The following is a 15,503-nucleotide window of genomic DNA, read 5'->3' as shown; positions in this document are numbered from 1 at the left end:
AGACGGGCCAAGATATATTGTCACGTACCGAGCTTTTGAGAAAAATGTCAACCGAACAAGAGATAAAATCAAACATGGTTTTTAGTAAAAAGTAAACATGGCAACCTAACAGCCCAAACATGTATATCCTATGACTTAATCAAATATTTGTCATCCTACATAATAATGCATATTAGACCATGACATAAATATTACAGTTAGATTATAATGTTAGTAGAGTATGAGTATGCAGATAAAGGATATGTGAATTGTATCCAAATGCAAAAAGTGTGCACTATTTAGTAAGACAGGAGAGTATATCTTAGTAAGTAGGAGAAAAATAAAAGAATCATGTATATTGGATGTCAGTGAGCTGAGTCCTGTTCCCTGCACCAGCACTTGATTTATCGAGCATTCGAAAGTTGTAACGCTCGTATACTCTTGCCTGATTTTCTGTCCACCATTGTGCTGCTTGCTTCTCAGTGAATCGCTTTCGGCTGCATTCAACCATATACAAGATATATTAAGCACTTTCTCAACCCTCAACATCAATGTTTTCCTTGCCAACATAACTAATAGTGGCAAATGCGCCTACACGAAGTATCACCCCATTTTATTTTTGCACATGAACTGAATTTCCAGCCTCCAAGTACACGGTTGTCAATTTACAACTAAGTAATGCCATTGTGGTAAAGCTAAAGTGTCAAATTAATGCCAACATGACTTAGTTGAAGTGGTGTATACAACAACTACATCATTTACTACATCGGCCATTTAAGTCATGTAGACATTTTATGTGTCCACCTCAAAATTCGTATATTTGGAGGCAAAACTTTTAATTCATGTGAAAAAACAAATGATGGTGAAAATCAGTGCAATTACCCCAAACTAATGAAAAACTCTAATGAAACTTTATCAGGCACATTGTGCACAGAAGTAGTAACTCAAGCCGGCAAATGAAGCTTCAAATGTTAAAGATGATTAAGAAAATACAAGCAACCACCGGATATTATGTTACTCATTGGTCTTAACCCCTCAAAAAAGAACTCAGGTGTTACTGCAAACCATGGCTTGAGTTTGGGATTTGGGAATACTCAGACAAGCATATTCATTTTGAAAACAGTAGTGCAAGTTATAAAATCCACAAAAAAAATCTAGGCTAGCTGCTAAAGCAACATGAATTATACCTGAAACGAACACGCCTCAGATCTTTTAGCCCGCCAGGTAGGGAGGTAAAAGTTATATAAACACCAGGCTCGTCTTGCTCAACCAACTCATTTTCATCATGAGAATCGCTTTCTTTTATTCTAATTCCAGTTCTCATGACTGCTTCAGTTTGACCTTGTTTGTCGTAAAAGAAACTGTGATGGCTTGCTATGCTGGACCTGTTAGAAGACAACAGGTTACTTGATTCATATGGTTGCACTTCCTGGCCATCTAATCGACCATTCAGCATATCAACAGTGACATTGGAAGCTTCATCTGTCGAGGCTATACCAAGCGTGAAAGGCGAACGCTGGACATTCCTTGCAGAACTAACAGGAAGCCTTTCAGCCATCTCCTTTAGCTAACATATAATAATAAAAACAAATAAATACTTTAAAAAAAAGCATCTGGCCATCCAAACTAGAACTTGAATATTGCATAATAATGATTTAAATTGTAGCTTTAACCCCAAGAGTGGGGCATGGATTGGCATGGTATCATGCATCCATACAATGATTTGATTAACTACACTAGTCTAAATTGACATGCAAAGTTTTGCAGGATGCACCAGTTAAATTCATTTCATCCTATAACAAGACATCAGAGTGCTACGAAGAAACCAAACAAGAAATGATTTACATGGATAAATGGAGAGTTACGTTGGAAAGAGATGTCCTTTATTGGTGTAGCAAAAGTCGAGAGGAATTACAAATAGCGGTTATTAAACATTAACCAAGAGCTCCATAGTCCATACCAATTACCTATAAATCAGTTTTACTAAAAAATCACATGTAAAGATCTGGAAACCCAACACATCAGAAAACTCATATGTGATGAACAATGAAAGATCACTATCTACTTGAGTTGCAAAGTTCTTTCTCTCCTCTAGCCATAGAGTTATTAAATTTTATTCGGGAAATTAAATCTGCCCCTCAAAATGATAGATATTCATCTGAGGTGACATAGTCCCCTATATGAACTATCTGACATTGTTTAGGATACAAAGAATTATACTTGTTCCAGAAATTACATAGAAGCAAGCACACACAGGTTACCATTCATAAATTGGATTGTCAGAGATTCCTTACTTGTGCTGTAAGCGACCTAATCACTTCTTTTGCAGCTTTGCATTTAGCAGTCTCTTCCCCTGCAATTGCTATTGCATCCTTGAGCTGTTTAGTGGATGTTTCTAGCTTCACTTCCTGAAGTTGAGCCTTGCGGGTGAGATTTTCTACCTGTTGAAACACTCATATGTTAATTGCAATGCAATCTCATAATCTCAGGCTCATGGGATCATAAAATCATTTCCAGTTAAAACTACATTAAATTGAAGAAGTCAAACACTCTGAGCCTTAATGTGTACCAGATAAATCTATCAAGTCCTTTTACAGTTATAATAGTACTCCACGAACTGCAGTGGCATATTTTCCCTCTGAATATGAAGAATAAAAGGCAGTAGAAAATCATAGAGATTGAGGGAAAATAAAAGGTAGGCATAAAAACCATTTTCTTGAAAAACTCCCCATAGGCTTTAAAAGGCTTAAAAAATGAACAAAGAGACAACTCATTGTAGGAGATAATCGAATGAGGCACTATTAAAGAAATTACACCATGTCACCAGAAAAATAATGTCAATATTCAGCTTGTAGTAAAGATGTCGATGATGTTGTTATATTAGAAGCAATTGATGACTACTATCTGTTTTGTCTTCTCTGGTACAAGAAAATATGAACTGCTAGCAATAACTCCAGCTAAAATCAGCAGAGGTGAATCTAATGCATAATACTAGTTCAGAGCAAACAGACAGAATAAAAGCACTTTTCCTCTCTAATTTTTTTATATTTTTAGAAATATCTCTAGCTATTAATTTGCTGTGGTGTTAACGTCAACATGTGTTAGGAGTAAAGGCTGTGGAAGGCTGGAAACTTAGTTGGAACGAACAGGAAGGTAAACAAAGCACAAGAACACAAATAAGGGATAAATATGGAAATAACAGAATGATAAATCTCCTGCGCAGAGGCAGGCCCACCTCCAAAAAGGGCTAGAACAATCAAGCTGAACGAAAAAACTGATATATTTTTGGACAATTAAAAAGTAGGAAAAAATCCCTGTTTATAAGCCCCTACTGACATACTCCAACTTGAATAAAACACCTAATTAACTAAAGACTCCTAAACCTACTCAAACTCGAAACGGGTGAACTGAACTTGAAGACTACTGACACATGACTTGTAAAAAACTAAGGAAAACTACAGAATCTGCAGGAAATACAGCAGGGACAATCCCTTTCAACATGAGATCAAAATGACTGGACAGTGCACCAAGAAAATTGTTCTGTGAATTAATGTAAGATGAAATGGATTAATTAAGGCACCTGGGCTTTCAAATTTATAATTTCCTCGCTAAGGCGACCATTTGTCAGTGTAGCATCATTCAGAGCCACCTTAGGTGATGTAAGTCCTGCCAAAGTAGGAGTGGGTGTAGAAGCACGAGGGGGACTGCTCCTTCTTGATATTGGTGATGTTGCTCGAGAAACAATTCGCGATCCAGGAACTGAAGCTGAAGTTAATTTTTTTGAATATCCAGAGACTGGATCAAAAGAGTTATAAGAGTTAGTCGACCCCCATTGAGAACTTCTACTTGGGATTGGTGACACACGATTGCTATTGAAATCAAGTTTCTTATTCCTCTTTGTGGTGTGAATCTCCCCTTGTTTTGAGGATTCTATAGAAGAGAACCTAGCCAGAGGGGGGCGGGATCTTATATCCAACTTTTCATCTTTGACCACAAGATCACTTATCCCCTGATTCATACTTCTTCGTCTACTCACAGATGACTGAGATGGTGTGTCAACTTCAAAAGGCCTTTTCAATTTATTGAAGCAATTATCACAAACACGGTACGGTTTGTTTGGATTTGGTGCCATAGAAGCCCTTTGTGACTTCTTGCTGCTGCATGAATGGCAAAATACAAGTCCACAGTTATAACAATTGTGACGTTTTCTTTTGAAATTAAATGGTTGACGACAGCCAGAACACATGGAGTGTTCAGCCCCTGAAACTCCCTTATGGAGGCATATAGCTGCAGTAAAATTAGTACCACAAGCAATACTCTTCACATGCTTATCCTTTAAAGCTTCTACTAAAGTTGGAGAATTTCTGTCATCTGCATCTCCATGACCTAATCTACCATTCGCTCCGTTCCCCCAGGTATACACTTCATTTTTTGAAGTCAAAACAACCACATGGTAAGCACCACAAGCTATCTCGTCCACAAAACTAGCAGCTAGTTTCCCTTCAACCCGAGAAGGGAGCTTCCCAACAGCTTGCGGGTTCCCTAGCTGCCCATAAATTGGACTACCCATAGTATATACATGACCGGAGGTAGTAAGAGCTACCGTCATGCTGTGTCCACAGGTAACCTGGCAAAATATTGGCTCAGCAACAGCAGCGACACAGGTTGGGACAAGTTTTGACTCCTTGTCACCATGTCCAAGTCGACCTTTGTCGCCGTCCCCCCATGTAAGAAGTTTGCCTGAAGAACAATTACCGGAACTTGAGCTTCCATCCACAACATCAACAATTGCAGCAGTGTGCCAAACGCCGCATGCCACTCGCATGGTACGGAAACCCGTTAGTGATTCCACTTCTCTAGGCCTCGATATACTCTCCCTATCTCCATGACCAAGAACCCCGAATGTTCCATCACCAAAAGTGAACAACTGGCCAGCAGATGTTACGAGAGCAGTATGCCAAGGTCCACAAGAAATTGCAGATACATGAATCCCCTCCAGTGGTCCATTTACTATTTTTGGTATCCAATGGCTCACTTCATTTCCATGCCCTAAAGCACCAAAATGGCCATCACCCCATGTGTACAAGTCCCCAGAAAGTGTGACTGCACAAGAATGATAATCACTACACGCGAGAAGCTCGATTTTAGTGTTCATGAGGGTATTCATCAGCTTTGGATGTAGGACATCAGAATCTATACCATGACCAAGCCTGCCTCTCAATTCCTCACCCCAAGAGAAGATTTCTCCACGCTTGTTTACTAGAGAAGCATGTTGTGCACCGCAAGCTATGCTCTGCACATCTAATACAACAGCAGATTCCAATGCCTTGGGAAGCAATGAATCCATGTGTACACCAGAACTACTTCCAACTCTGTGTGGTCCACCACCTATAATACCATCACCTGTCCCCTCACCCCAAATGAAAACATCTCCCAGAGCATCATTTTCATCATGACCAGAACCTTGACTTGATGAACTTACAGCACTGGAAAGGCTTACTCTGAAGGCATCCGCTCCCATACCTTTCATGAGACCATTCACACCATCTGAGTCACCAGAGGAAATCAAATGGGTAGAACCATTGGCAGACTCAAAAGGGAAGAAACTCTTTGGAGGCACAGCATATACAACATCTGAAAATGCCTTATCCACATGAGTTTTTGGAGGACTATCATAAGGAGTATGGAGGTAAAGTTGGCTTCCATCCTGCATAGGTAAAAAATAACCTTTTTGAGAGAAAAAATCACTTACAACTATTCCCAATCCGTATAACTAAAACTAGGACAGAAGCTCCATAAGCAAAGATACTTACCTTCTGCAAGCTATCACTGCCTCCAAATGGAGAATGTAGTGGAGAACTTCTTCTTGTATATATTCTAGGACTAGTAGCTCCAGAGGAAATACCATCACTCCTTGATTCTGTTCTCCATTTACGCTGATGATAGCGGGAAATCAATGCCTTAAGGCCACTAAACCACACTTCTGCTTCTTCCTTATCCTTGCAAATCTGTCCATCGCAAAGGATATAACATCAATGTAAAGAAGCTCAGAGTAGCAAGGGCATAAATAATTTCTCTTAAGGAATTTGAACACTTCAAAGGGATCTCACCACATCAAGTGATCTGTCATTATATATCAAAGAAAAAGACTGATATTCCTTCTCAGGTCGTGGGTACCTTTGGAAAATTGGCTGCAGAAAAAACAAACAGAGTTACACGTATCAATTCATATGGATTACTTATTTCTGAATAAGATACTTACAGTCCTTTGACCAGAGATAATCCTGGATACATCACTAAGTTTAAGGTGTTTTTCTTCTTTGCCCGAGAACCATATCAGAACAGACTCATCCTGAAATCAAGTGCCTCCAATTAATAGATGTTTTCAGGTGTTCACATGATTTCAAATGGGAGAATGAGAACCAATTACTCTGTAATCCACATAATTGCTTGATTTTATGATTTAAATGCAATTATGACATGCTTCATCAGTCGCATGAATCGTAATAAATGTAGTAGAGTACTTAATAAAATATCATAAGAGAATTCCATGACAAAACATTATCGACATCTATCAGTTTTCTTGTTACAATTTTGGAGGAAAAAACACCAACTCATTAGAGGATTATCGTATTAAATACGTTCAGACTCCATACTAGCTAGCAGTGACCTAGCACGTAACGTAGACCAATTATAAAGAAGATCCACAGACAGAGGAAAAGAAAATTAATCTGGGGTTTACAAGGTCTTACATTTGCAAGGCGAAATGGACAAAACTTGGGCTTTCCTCTTCTTCCATACTTGAGTAACTGTGAGCCTTTCTTTAGAGCAATAATTTCCTGTAGTGAAAGTCAATTGGAGCCTATATTATGACAGCCATAGAAGCAGTCTCTCCAGAAATAAAGTATAATACATAAAAATATGAGAGTAAACATAATATTTATTGCTAAACAACTGCATGAAAAGACATATCCACTGAAACAACTCCAATGCCCAAAGCCCCATATTATATCAAAACAGACCACATTTACAATTTGAAAAGTCCGTGAACTAGACTTATATAAGAACATTTACACTCTGCAGTAAATCGTGACAGGCGAGAGCAAATCAAAAAAATAGTTCACTCACCTGAAACTCAAAAAGAATCCAAAAACATAGTTAGTTCCATCCATCTGAAGCTATGAAGTGAGTGTCTTAGACTTTATGGACATGACAGAAGGGTTGGCCCATAGTAATTGGTAAGGAATATAAATGTTCTCCAACAACATCACATTCTCAGAGTGATATTAACTAGACCAAATTCACCAGTCAAAACATACTAACAAATCATGTGTTAATCCTTTACAAAGCAACTCCGACATCATTAGCGGCCAACATGCATTTTGTGCTTCGACCGAACCAGAAGACCTCTCTGAAGTGAAAAATAAAATACCTAAGGAAACTATGTCCAATCTCAGAACTTCAAGTCAACATGAATTCACACACACAATACTCAACAAATACACACACACACACACACACATAATGCTGAAGAAATACACACACCCTCTCACATTGAAACGCAATACTAAAAAATAAACTCAACAGACAGACAAACACATTGAAACGCAATACTAAAGAAATAAACATAAACAGACAAATATACATATGAGACAAACTAGCATAGTATATTTTATACTAGTATAAAACATACCTGCTCGATGTCTCTCTCCACGGGGCCACCAGCGCTGCTCATCCTAGCGCCGTTTCGTGGTGTCAAAAAACGGATTCACTCCCGCGTCTCCATAAAAGCCCTAAATCCTTTACCCATTTCACCACCCACACTTTCCCCAATGGCCTCCAATCAACTGCGACGCATGCAGCAGTCGGAACAGCACGAGTTGCACGTAATGCAATTGCAGAGAGCCCCAAATCAGCAAGTGAAGTCAAAATTCTCAAAATGTGTGGAGACTTGCAATGGAGAGGAAATGTAGCACAAGGAGGAGCATCATCCAGCTGTCGGTTGACGAGTATTGCGACTTGGAGATCGACTTTTGAGGGAGAGTAGAAGAATCGAATCCAATGGATTTTTGATTTGATGATCAACAGTTCTCCGCAGCAGACGTTTATGGCAGAAGAGAGAGAGAGAGAGTGGACTTCTAATTATTCCAATGACTGTATTTTAAATTTTTAATTACTCCGTTATATAAGAAATACTACTACTTACTATATAATTAAATTAAACCAATCTATATTGTGTTGCCGTAACAGTGAACGACATTCAATCTATTTTAAAATAGATTTACTATAATTTTTACTCTTAAGAGCGTTAGCAATGGGGCGCCCTAAGGCGCGCCACGTCAACAGTTTTATCCTCCTACCTCCCCACCTGCAGTGGGGCGCTCTAAGGCGCGCCCTAAGGTGCGCCACATCATCATTTTATTGTTTTGTTTAATTAATTTAACTGTTTTCAAATAACAAGTAACGAGTAAATAAAAAACGGTCTAAATAACAAACGGCGAAGTTTTAATAAAAAAAAGTTACATCATTGAACTAATAAAAAAAGAAACCGCGTGCCATCGTCCGTGGTTGATCGTCCGCGACCTTCACAATGGGGCGGACGATGGCGCTGACGATGGCCATCGTCCGCGGCCATCGTCCGCTACAGCCGCAATGGGGCGGACGATGGCCATCATCCGCGCTATCCTCCGCGACCGAAGTATAGGGCGCGATTAATCAAAATCAATCTACATTAATTAAGGATATCTTTGTGGTTAAAGTGAAAGTAGTCAACTTTCATTTTTATTTCCTAACTTTTCTCATATGGAGTACTACTTTTTTTTCTAATATATTACTCCACTTTATTAGTATTTTTAAATGTATTCTCTCTAATAGTACTAACTTATTTTAAGCAAATTATTGATATATTTTTGTAAAAATTTGAATCATACTTTATGTTGTAGGTTATTATTATTTCAATTATTAATTCAGTTAAGTAAATATTTTTTGAATAAAAATGGAGTATAAACTACTTCGTATTTCAGAACAATGAATCTCATTTCTCTAGTGCTATCTATCACTGTTACTATTATAATTATTACTAGGAGAACTATTGTATGCGTGTTCATGAATTACATTTAATTAATCAATTCAAATTTGAAATTCTAAAACAATTTATTTTGTCAATATAGAGCGTAGAATGCATTCATTCCGAAATTATTGTTGAATGGTTATGATTACCATTAGTATTATTATTCTGCCAGACAAACAGGTCTTGCATGATTAATTATTCTAAGAGCATCTCCAATGGCGGCGAGCGGACAGGCTAGCCGATTCCCGGCACTGGCCGGTCCGCTCGCCGAACCATTAGAACCGGCGAGCATCATTTCGGCGAAAAAATCTGCGACCCGACGCCAATTTTCGGGCGTTGGCCGATTCGCTCGCCGGTCGGCTGGCCGCCATTGCAGGCTCCCGATCGGAGAGCGATCGGCTAGCTCATTTTTTTTAAAAAAAAATTTCAAAACACTATATATACGCGATTTGCACGTCATTTTCATTCGCACCACTTGTTTTAACGAGTTTTCTCTCCATCTTAATTTATGTACAAGAGTAACAACGTGAAATTAGTAACGCAGGTGGTAGTAGTGGTGGGGATGCTGAGGAGTACGAACTGCAAATGAACGAAGAGTTGGAGGCCTATACGTCCCGCGAGATAAACCGGTTGATACAAAGGGCCTTGCAGCCGGCTGTACCTCGACCTCCACCCGTTGTCCACCGACGAGCAGTGATTGATCGGGATCACTTAGCTGCACATCAGCGGCTATATGAAGATTACTTTGCGGAGGAGCAACGGTTTGGGGTGCCTCTTTTCAGGCGGCGTTTTAGGATGCGTAGGGCAGTATTTATGCGTATCGTTGATGCTTTGGAGCGTCGATATTTTGTGTTTCCGGTTCAGGTACGATGCGGCTGACAGACCAGCCACACACCTATACAAAAGTGCACTGCGGCAATCAGACAGTTGGCCTACGGAGGCGCGGCAGACATGTGGGACGAGTACCTCCACATCGGTGAGACGACTGCCCTGGATTGTCTGGAGTATTTCTGTCAGGGCGTCATTGAAATATTCCGTGATCAGTATCTTCGAAGTCCTACCCCTGAAGAGTGCCAGGATCTGATGCAGATGCGCGGGGAGAAGCATGGGTTCCCCGGGATGTTGGGCAGCATAGATTGTATGCATTGGGAGTGAAATAACTGCCCCACTGCCTGGAAAGGGTTCTACACGACCGGCTACAAGGGAAAGAATCCCACGATGATCCTCGAGGTCGTAGCTGATTAACGGCTGTGGATTTGACATGCATATTTTGGGGTAGCCGGGTCGAACAACGACATCAACGTCCTCAACTCGTCGCCCCTTTTCAACGAGCAGTGCCAGGGCGTCGGTCCGGCCATCAGTTTTAGGGCTGGCAATTTTTGACACGACACGATAACACGACACGAACCGGCACGAAATTAATGGGGTTGGGTCAGAGCTTATTGGGTTCGTGTCCTTATCGGGTCGACCCATTAAGGACACGAAAATTTCGTGTCGTGTTCGTGTCGGGTTCGTGTTATCCGTTAACAATACGTGTTCATGTCGTGTTCGTGTCGGGTTCGTGTTATCCGTTAACAAATAATATTTTAATATTATTAATTCTTATTATTTTCATTTTTAAATATTTATTAAATTGACAGTCATAGTCTCATATGGTCATATCTCATTTAAATATTTAATCACTTTCCAATACGTGTTGTTATCGTGTCGTGTCGACCCGAAGTGGTTCGTGTCGTTGATGGGTTCGTTTCGTGTTCGTGCCTGAGGGTAGCGGGTCGTGTTAGTGTTCGTGTTTGGGGTTTTCTTAACAGGTCGTGTTCGTGTTTGTTGTTATCGTGTTCGTGTCGTTATCGTGTCGACACGATAACGACCCGACACGCACGATTTGCCACCCCTAATCAGTTTTATCTCCTACGGGAACCAGCATGATATGAGCTACTACTTGGCAGATGAGATATACCCTAGGTGGTCCGTCTTTGTGAAGACGATTAGATGAGCATCAGATGAGATGGAGTCGGCGCGCAAGGACGTGGAGCGCGCATTTGGTGTGCTCCAGTCTCGATGGGTGGCAATTAGGGGTCCAACGCGTTTGTGGCATGTCGACTGCATTGCTGATATAATGTACGCCTGTATTATCCTGCACAACATGATGGTCGAAGATGAAGGTGTACAACTGACTAGTTGGGCCAATGACGATGCTAATGAAGCCGGCCCAAGCCACGGTGTGGCCGCCCCCAACGTACGAAGGGGGGTACCTCACGATGAAGTCGGCTGCCTCAAGGCACATGCCGACATGCGCCAAGTGGATACTCATATTCGACTCTAAAAGGATTTAATTGAAGAGTTGTGGGCGCGGAGTACTGCACGTCGTTAGATTTTTTTTAATTAATGTATTTTTTTAAAATTTAAATATTATTATTGAATTTTGCCGTAAATTTAATTCCGTATTTGTGTGATTGTTAATTATTTGTTTTTTATAATTTTATTTATCGTGGCTAGCCTATTGCTAGTCTATTGCTAGTCTATTGCTTGTCCAGTTGTTTATCCTGGTGATGTGACAGAAGGAGTTTTAGTCCTGATGATGTGGCAGGAGGAGTTTGTGACTAGCCTATGACTGGCCTATTACTATTGTGGATGCTCTAAAAATGCGTGAGTGCTTTGTCGCTAATAATTAAAAAAAATACAAATACATCTTAAATTACAATTATCCTATATTTGAAAATATTTTGATTTTAAATTTATTCTAATCATATACTGATTCAAATATATGATCGATATAATAACCAAATTATATAATTGACATATTAATTAAAATAATGTTTTCTTAATTTATCAAATAATTAATATTAATAAAATGTTGTAATCAATAATAATATTCACGAAATCATATGATTCCATTTATAAAAATTATGTTAAGATATTTTTTACTAATTTATTAATTAAGGGCATAATAATAATAATAAATAAGATTACTATTATAAGTTTTAAAATTATCTATCATTATTACTCCATAATTGAATATATCCATAGATTTAAAATTACATAACAACTTTCCTAATGAGTTCTAGCATAATAACAATAGTTATTAATAATATTTTATTATTCAGATTCATAATTTAAATAATTACACTATAATTATCTTAATAAGATACTACGTATTAATTAAAATAGCTTAGCAATAATTATAACAATGAGTATAATACATAACATATGTAATCAAATTATTCTAATTTTATTTATTATTATAATTAATTACGAGTCATAATTTAAAATTATATCATTTTTTCTTAATTATTTTTATATAACAATAATAATAAAAATAATAATAAATATTGATTGTTAATGGTATAATTGTATAAATTAATTCAAATTATTTTAAATACCTAAACTTTCCTTATCGTATTTGCATTTTTGACTATTTTTGCAATATATCTTATATCCACAAACGCATTAAACTCATATCTTATCATATGATCCTCATTTTATTTTGAATCGGATGAACTAATAATAAACGGATGGAATATATAAAAATCCTAAAACTGAAAAAATTATGACCAAAAAATGATTAAGAATCAGAGTACTATAAAATTGTTAGTATGTATTAATACTTTTTTTTCATAATTATAAATTTTTTTCTTGTCTAACTAAAATCAAACAAATATCGAAATTCATATATCAATGAATGAGATGATTTTACGAACAGATCGTGACAAGCAAATAACTCTGTAATTTGCCCAAAATACTACTACTATTTTATTAATTAATAATCAGATAATATAATAAATGAAATAAATTACTTTAATGTATGGCGTAAGAAAATGACATTGTTCTTTATTATTAACCATCATAATCCTAATTTGGCGTGACGATATCTTCAATCAACCAACTTTATGATTGAAGTGATTATCTCTTAAATCCTTTTCTTTTTTCAGAACACATCCTTTTCTATTTCGGAATAAGTAGAATTTGGTGAATTGTTTGTGAAAAGTTAAAATTGTGTAGTGTACCAACATAAAGGATTTCGTGTACGACATCAATAAGCCGGGGAACATTAATGCATAAAATTAGATATATTCATATTTGTTAGTAACAAAATAAATTATACTGTTACTCACTTTTTATGAAAACTTCATCGTATGTTCATTTTTTTTGAACAATTTTGATACACTTATATGTGCAGAATACACGGCTGATTGAATAGAGACTTCAATAATTGACCTCACTTGACTAAATAATCTATGAAACACAAACCTAAAATTGTGCAGAAAGAAAATCAAATTACTACCAATACTTTGAAGATTTGCATTGTTACATTAATTTTTATGAAGATTTTATGGAATAAGCAGCAATATATGGCTGCAATTAAAAAGTTAAAAAGGCTATTTTGTTTTAATACAGTAATAATCAAGGGAGGAAAGTTATGGTTTTACCTGTTTATTGAGACCGATGAAATTTATTCATGAAACAAAATAATCAAATTTAATAATGAAGGATTGCAACAATTAATCCAAACAATTAAAAAAGCCCAGAAAATAAAAATTTGTTCATCTCCATCCATCTCTTTCTCAGCCGAGCCGAGACGAGACGGCGGCGAGACGCGTTGCAGCGTCCCGTCTCGTCCCGGTCGTGCCGAGACGCCTGTCCCACCGAGACGGATCGCGGGCGGTCTCGACACGCGCTCGCGCGACGTGGCGCGCTCCGGCGCCATGCGTGACGCCCACTCGCCGGCCCGCGAGTGAGCTTCGTCACGCTGACGCAATAATTCATTTTTTTTAAAGAAAATTCGAATTTAATAAAAAAAATTTAAAATCGAAAACGGTAATATTACCGTTTTTCGATCGTTTTTCTTTTTTTTTTACTCTATAAATATTCATATTCCATCCTCATTTTACACACAAATAGACATTTATTCTTTCCAAAGCATATCCATTTCCTCTCCAATTGTCATCACAAAATGTCCGGCGACGGCAACTATGGCGGTGGCGGCTCCGGCAGGTTTGACATCAACGCGTTTGGCGACTGGGGGCATGTACAATGTCTTGGGTGGTTCCGGCTCCGGTTCGTCGACGCCGGCCACCCATGGCTCGTCGACGCCGGCGGGGTACCAACCACCCCATGTTGATGCATACGCTAATCCCTCCGCCCCGAGGAGTTCGCAGGGATTATCCCAAATTAGGGAGGATTATCCAGATGAACCCACTCCGGAAGGAGGACGAGGCGGTGGAAGCTCCAGGGCGGTGGAGGAAGAGGCGGAGGCGACCGAGGAGGAGGAGGAGGATGTAGGCCGGCATCCGTACAGCCACAAGGACACGATGGCTGTATACAACGCCTGAATCAGCGTCTCGTACGATCCCATCGTCGGGAATCAACAAACCCGGAAGTGTTTCTGGGAAAAGGTCACCGAGGCTTACAACGAGATTAAGCCGAAGGGGTCCCGCCGCCGCACATTGAAGATGCTCTGCGCTCACTTTGACCGAGTTGATAGAGAGGTCAAAAAATTCTGCGGCATCTACAAGAACGAGGCGGCTCATTACCAAAGCGGAGCCACGAGAGCCGACATTCTGAGATCGGCTTTGCGAGTCTACTTTCGAGGACACCGACAAAGAATTCAGACATGTCGATGTCTGGGAGGCCGTCAAAGACGAGGAAAGGTGGGCCGGCGGTGTGCGGTACAGCTCGGGCTCGACCTCGACCTCGAAGCGCATGAAGCAAACGGCGAGTGGCCAATACTCGTCTAGTGGGGGCGGTTCGGGCAGCGCTGCACAAGACGTTTCCTCACAGGAGGTTGAGGGCACGACAGAGGATGCCGATGGGTCCTCCCGTGGGCGCCGTCGGCAGCAAGGGACCAAGGCGGCGAAGGCGGCTAGAGGGAGGAGGGGCCGAAGCGAATCAAGCCAGGCGGGCTCGAGCTCGGTGGTGGCCTCGGACACCCTAATGTCCATGTACTTGACCGCCACGATGGGGGACACTTCTCGCATGACGCCTCCCCAATACCAAGCTCATCTTGCCGGAATTGAGTATTTGGCAAGACAAATTGGTATTCCGCCTTCACGTGGCTTCAGTGCACCGCCATCGCCTTCAGGGGATGATTCGCTGGTGGAGTAGTTTTTTTTAAATTTCTATAAAATTATATTTTAAATTATGTACCTTTTATTTTTTTAGGATTTTAATTATGTGTTTTTTTTTGTTTTTTTGAATTTTAAGTTGTAATTTTATTTTATGTTGTAATTTTATTTTATTTAATGAAGTGTGTTTTTATTAATTGAATTTGTTGGAAATAAAAATAAAAAATGAAATTGAATGAATAGTAAATTAAGAGATGGTTAAGAGATGGAGGGTTGCAGGTTCTATCTTTTAGTTAAGAGATGGAGTGAAAAGTACAGTGGAGCTCATGAATAGTTAAGAGATGAGACAGTTAAGAGACGGATAACGCACGGCTTTACGGATGGCCCCA

General features: G+C 39.2%; 1 protein-coding gene across 3 annotated transcripts; it reads right to left on the bottom strand.

Annotated features, from left to right (window-relative positions):
* Nucleotides 1-227: 227 nt before the first annotated feature.
* On the bottom strand, nt 228-8,117 carry LOC121747952 (PH, RCC1 and FYVE domains-containing protein 1-like). 3 transcript variants are annotated; one of them, XM_042142128.1, is made up of 9 exons: nt 7,673-8,117; nt 6,732-6,818; nt 6,242-6,331; nt 6,090-6,170; nt 5,793-5,987; nt 3,560-5,686; nt 2,274-2,420; nt 1,167-1,546; nt 228-476 (listed from the first exon to the last, which is right to left on the bottom strand). In XM_042142128.1, exons 1-9 carry the CDS (start codon nt 7,712-7,714, stop codon nt 329-331), a joined length of 3,297 nt encoding a protein of 1,098 aa, XP_041998062.1. In that variant the 5' UTR covers nt 7,715-8,117; the 3' UTR covers nt 228-328. The 3 variants fall into 3 exon arrangements, with proteins under 3 accessions (XP_041998062.1, XP_041998063.1, XP_041998065.1); XM_042142129.1 differs by lacking the exon at nt 7,673-8,117 and adding an exon at nt 7,108-7,454 and having other exon boundaries at nt 6,253-6,331; XM_042142131.1 differs by lacking the exon at nt 228-476 and having other exon boundaries at nt 1,309-1,514.
* Between the last annotated feature and the right edge of the window lie 7,386 nt (nt 8,118-15,503).

This window comes from Salvia splendens, chromosome 9 (genome assembly GCF_004379255.2).
Source record: "Salvia splendens isolate huo1 chromosome 9, SspV2, whole genome shotgun sequence".
NCBI classification, from domain to species: domain Eukaryota; kingdom Viridiplantae; phylum Streptophyta; class Magnoliopsida; order Lamiales; family Lamiaceae; genus Salvia; species Salvia splendens.
Note: the sequence above shows the minus strand (reverse complement) of the source record. Positions and strands in the feature narration are given on the sequence as shown.

Coding starts and splice junctions, on each gene's coding strand:
- LOC121747952 (XM_042142128.1), bottom strand. CDS start 7,714: ATGAGCAGCGCTGGTGGCCCCGTGGAGAGAGACATCGAGCAG. Junction 6,332..6,731: donor GTCCATTTCGCCTTGCAAAT/GTAAGACCTTGT, acceptor ACTTGATTTCAG/GATGAGTCTGTTCTGATATG. Junction 5,988..6,089: donor ATGACAGATCACTTGATGTG/GTGAGATCCCTT, acceptor TGCGATGGACAG/ATTTGCAAGGATAAGGAAGA.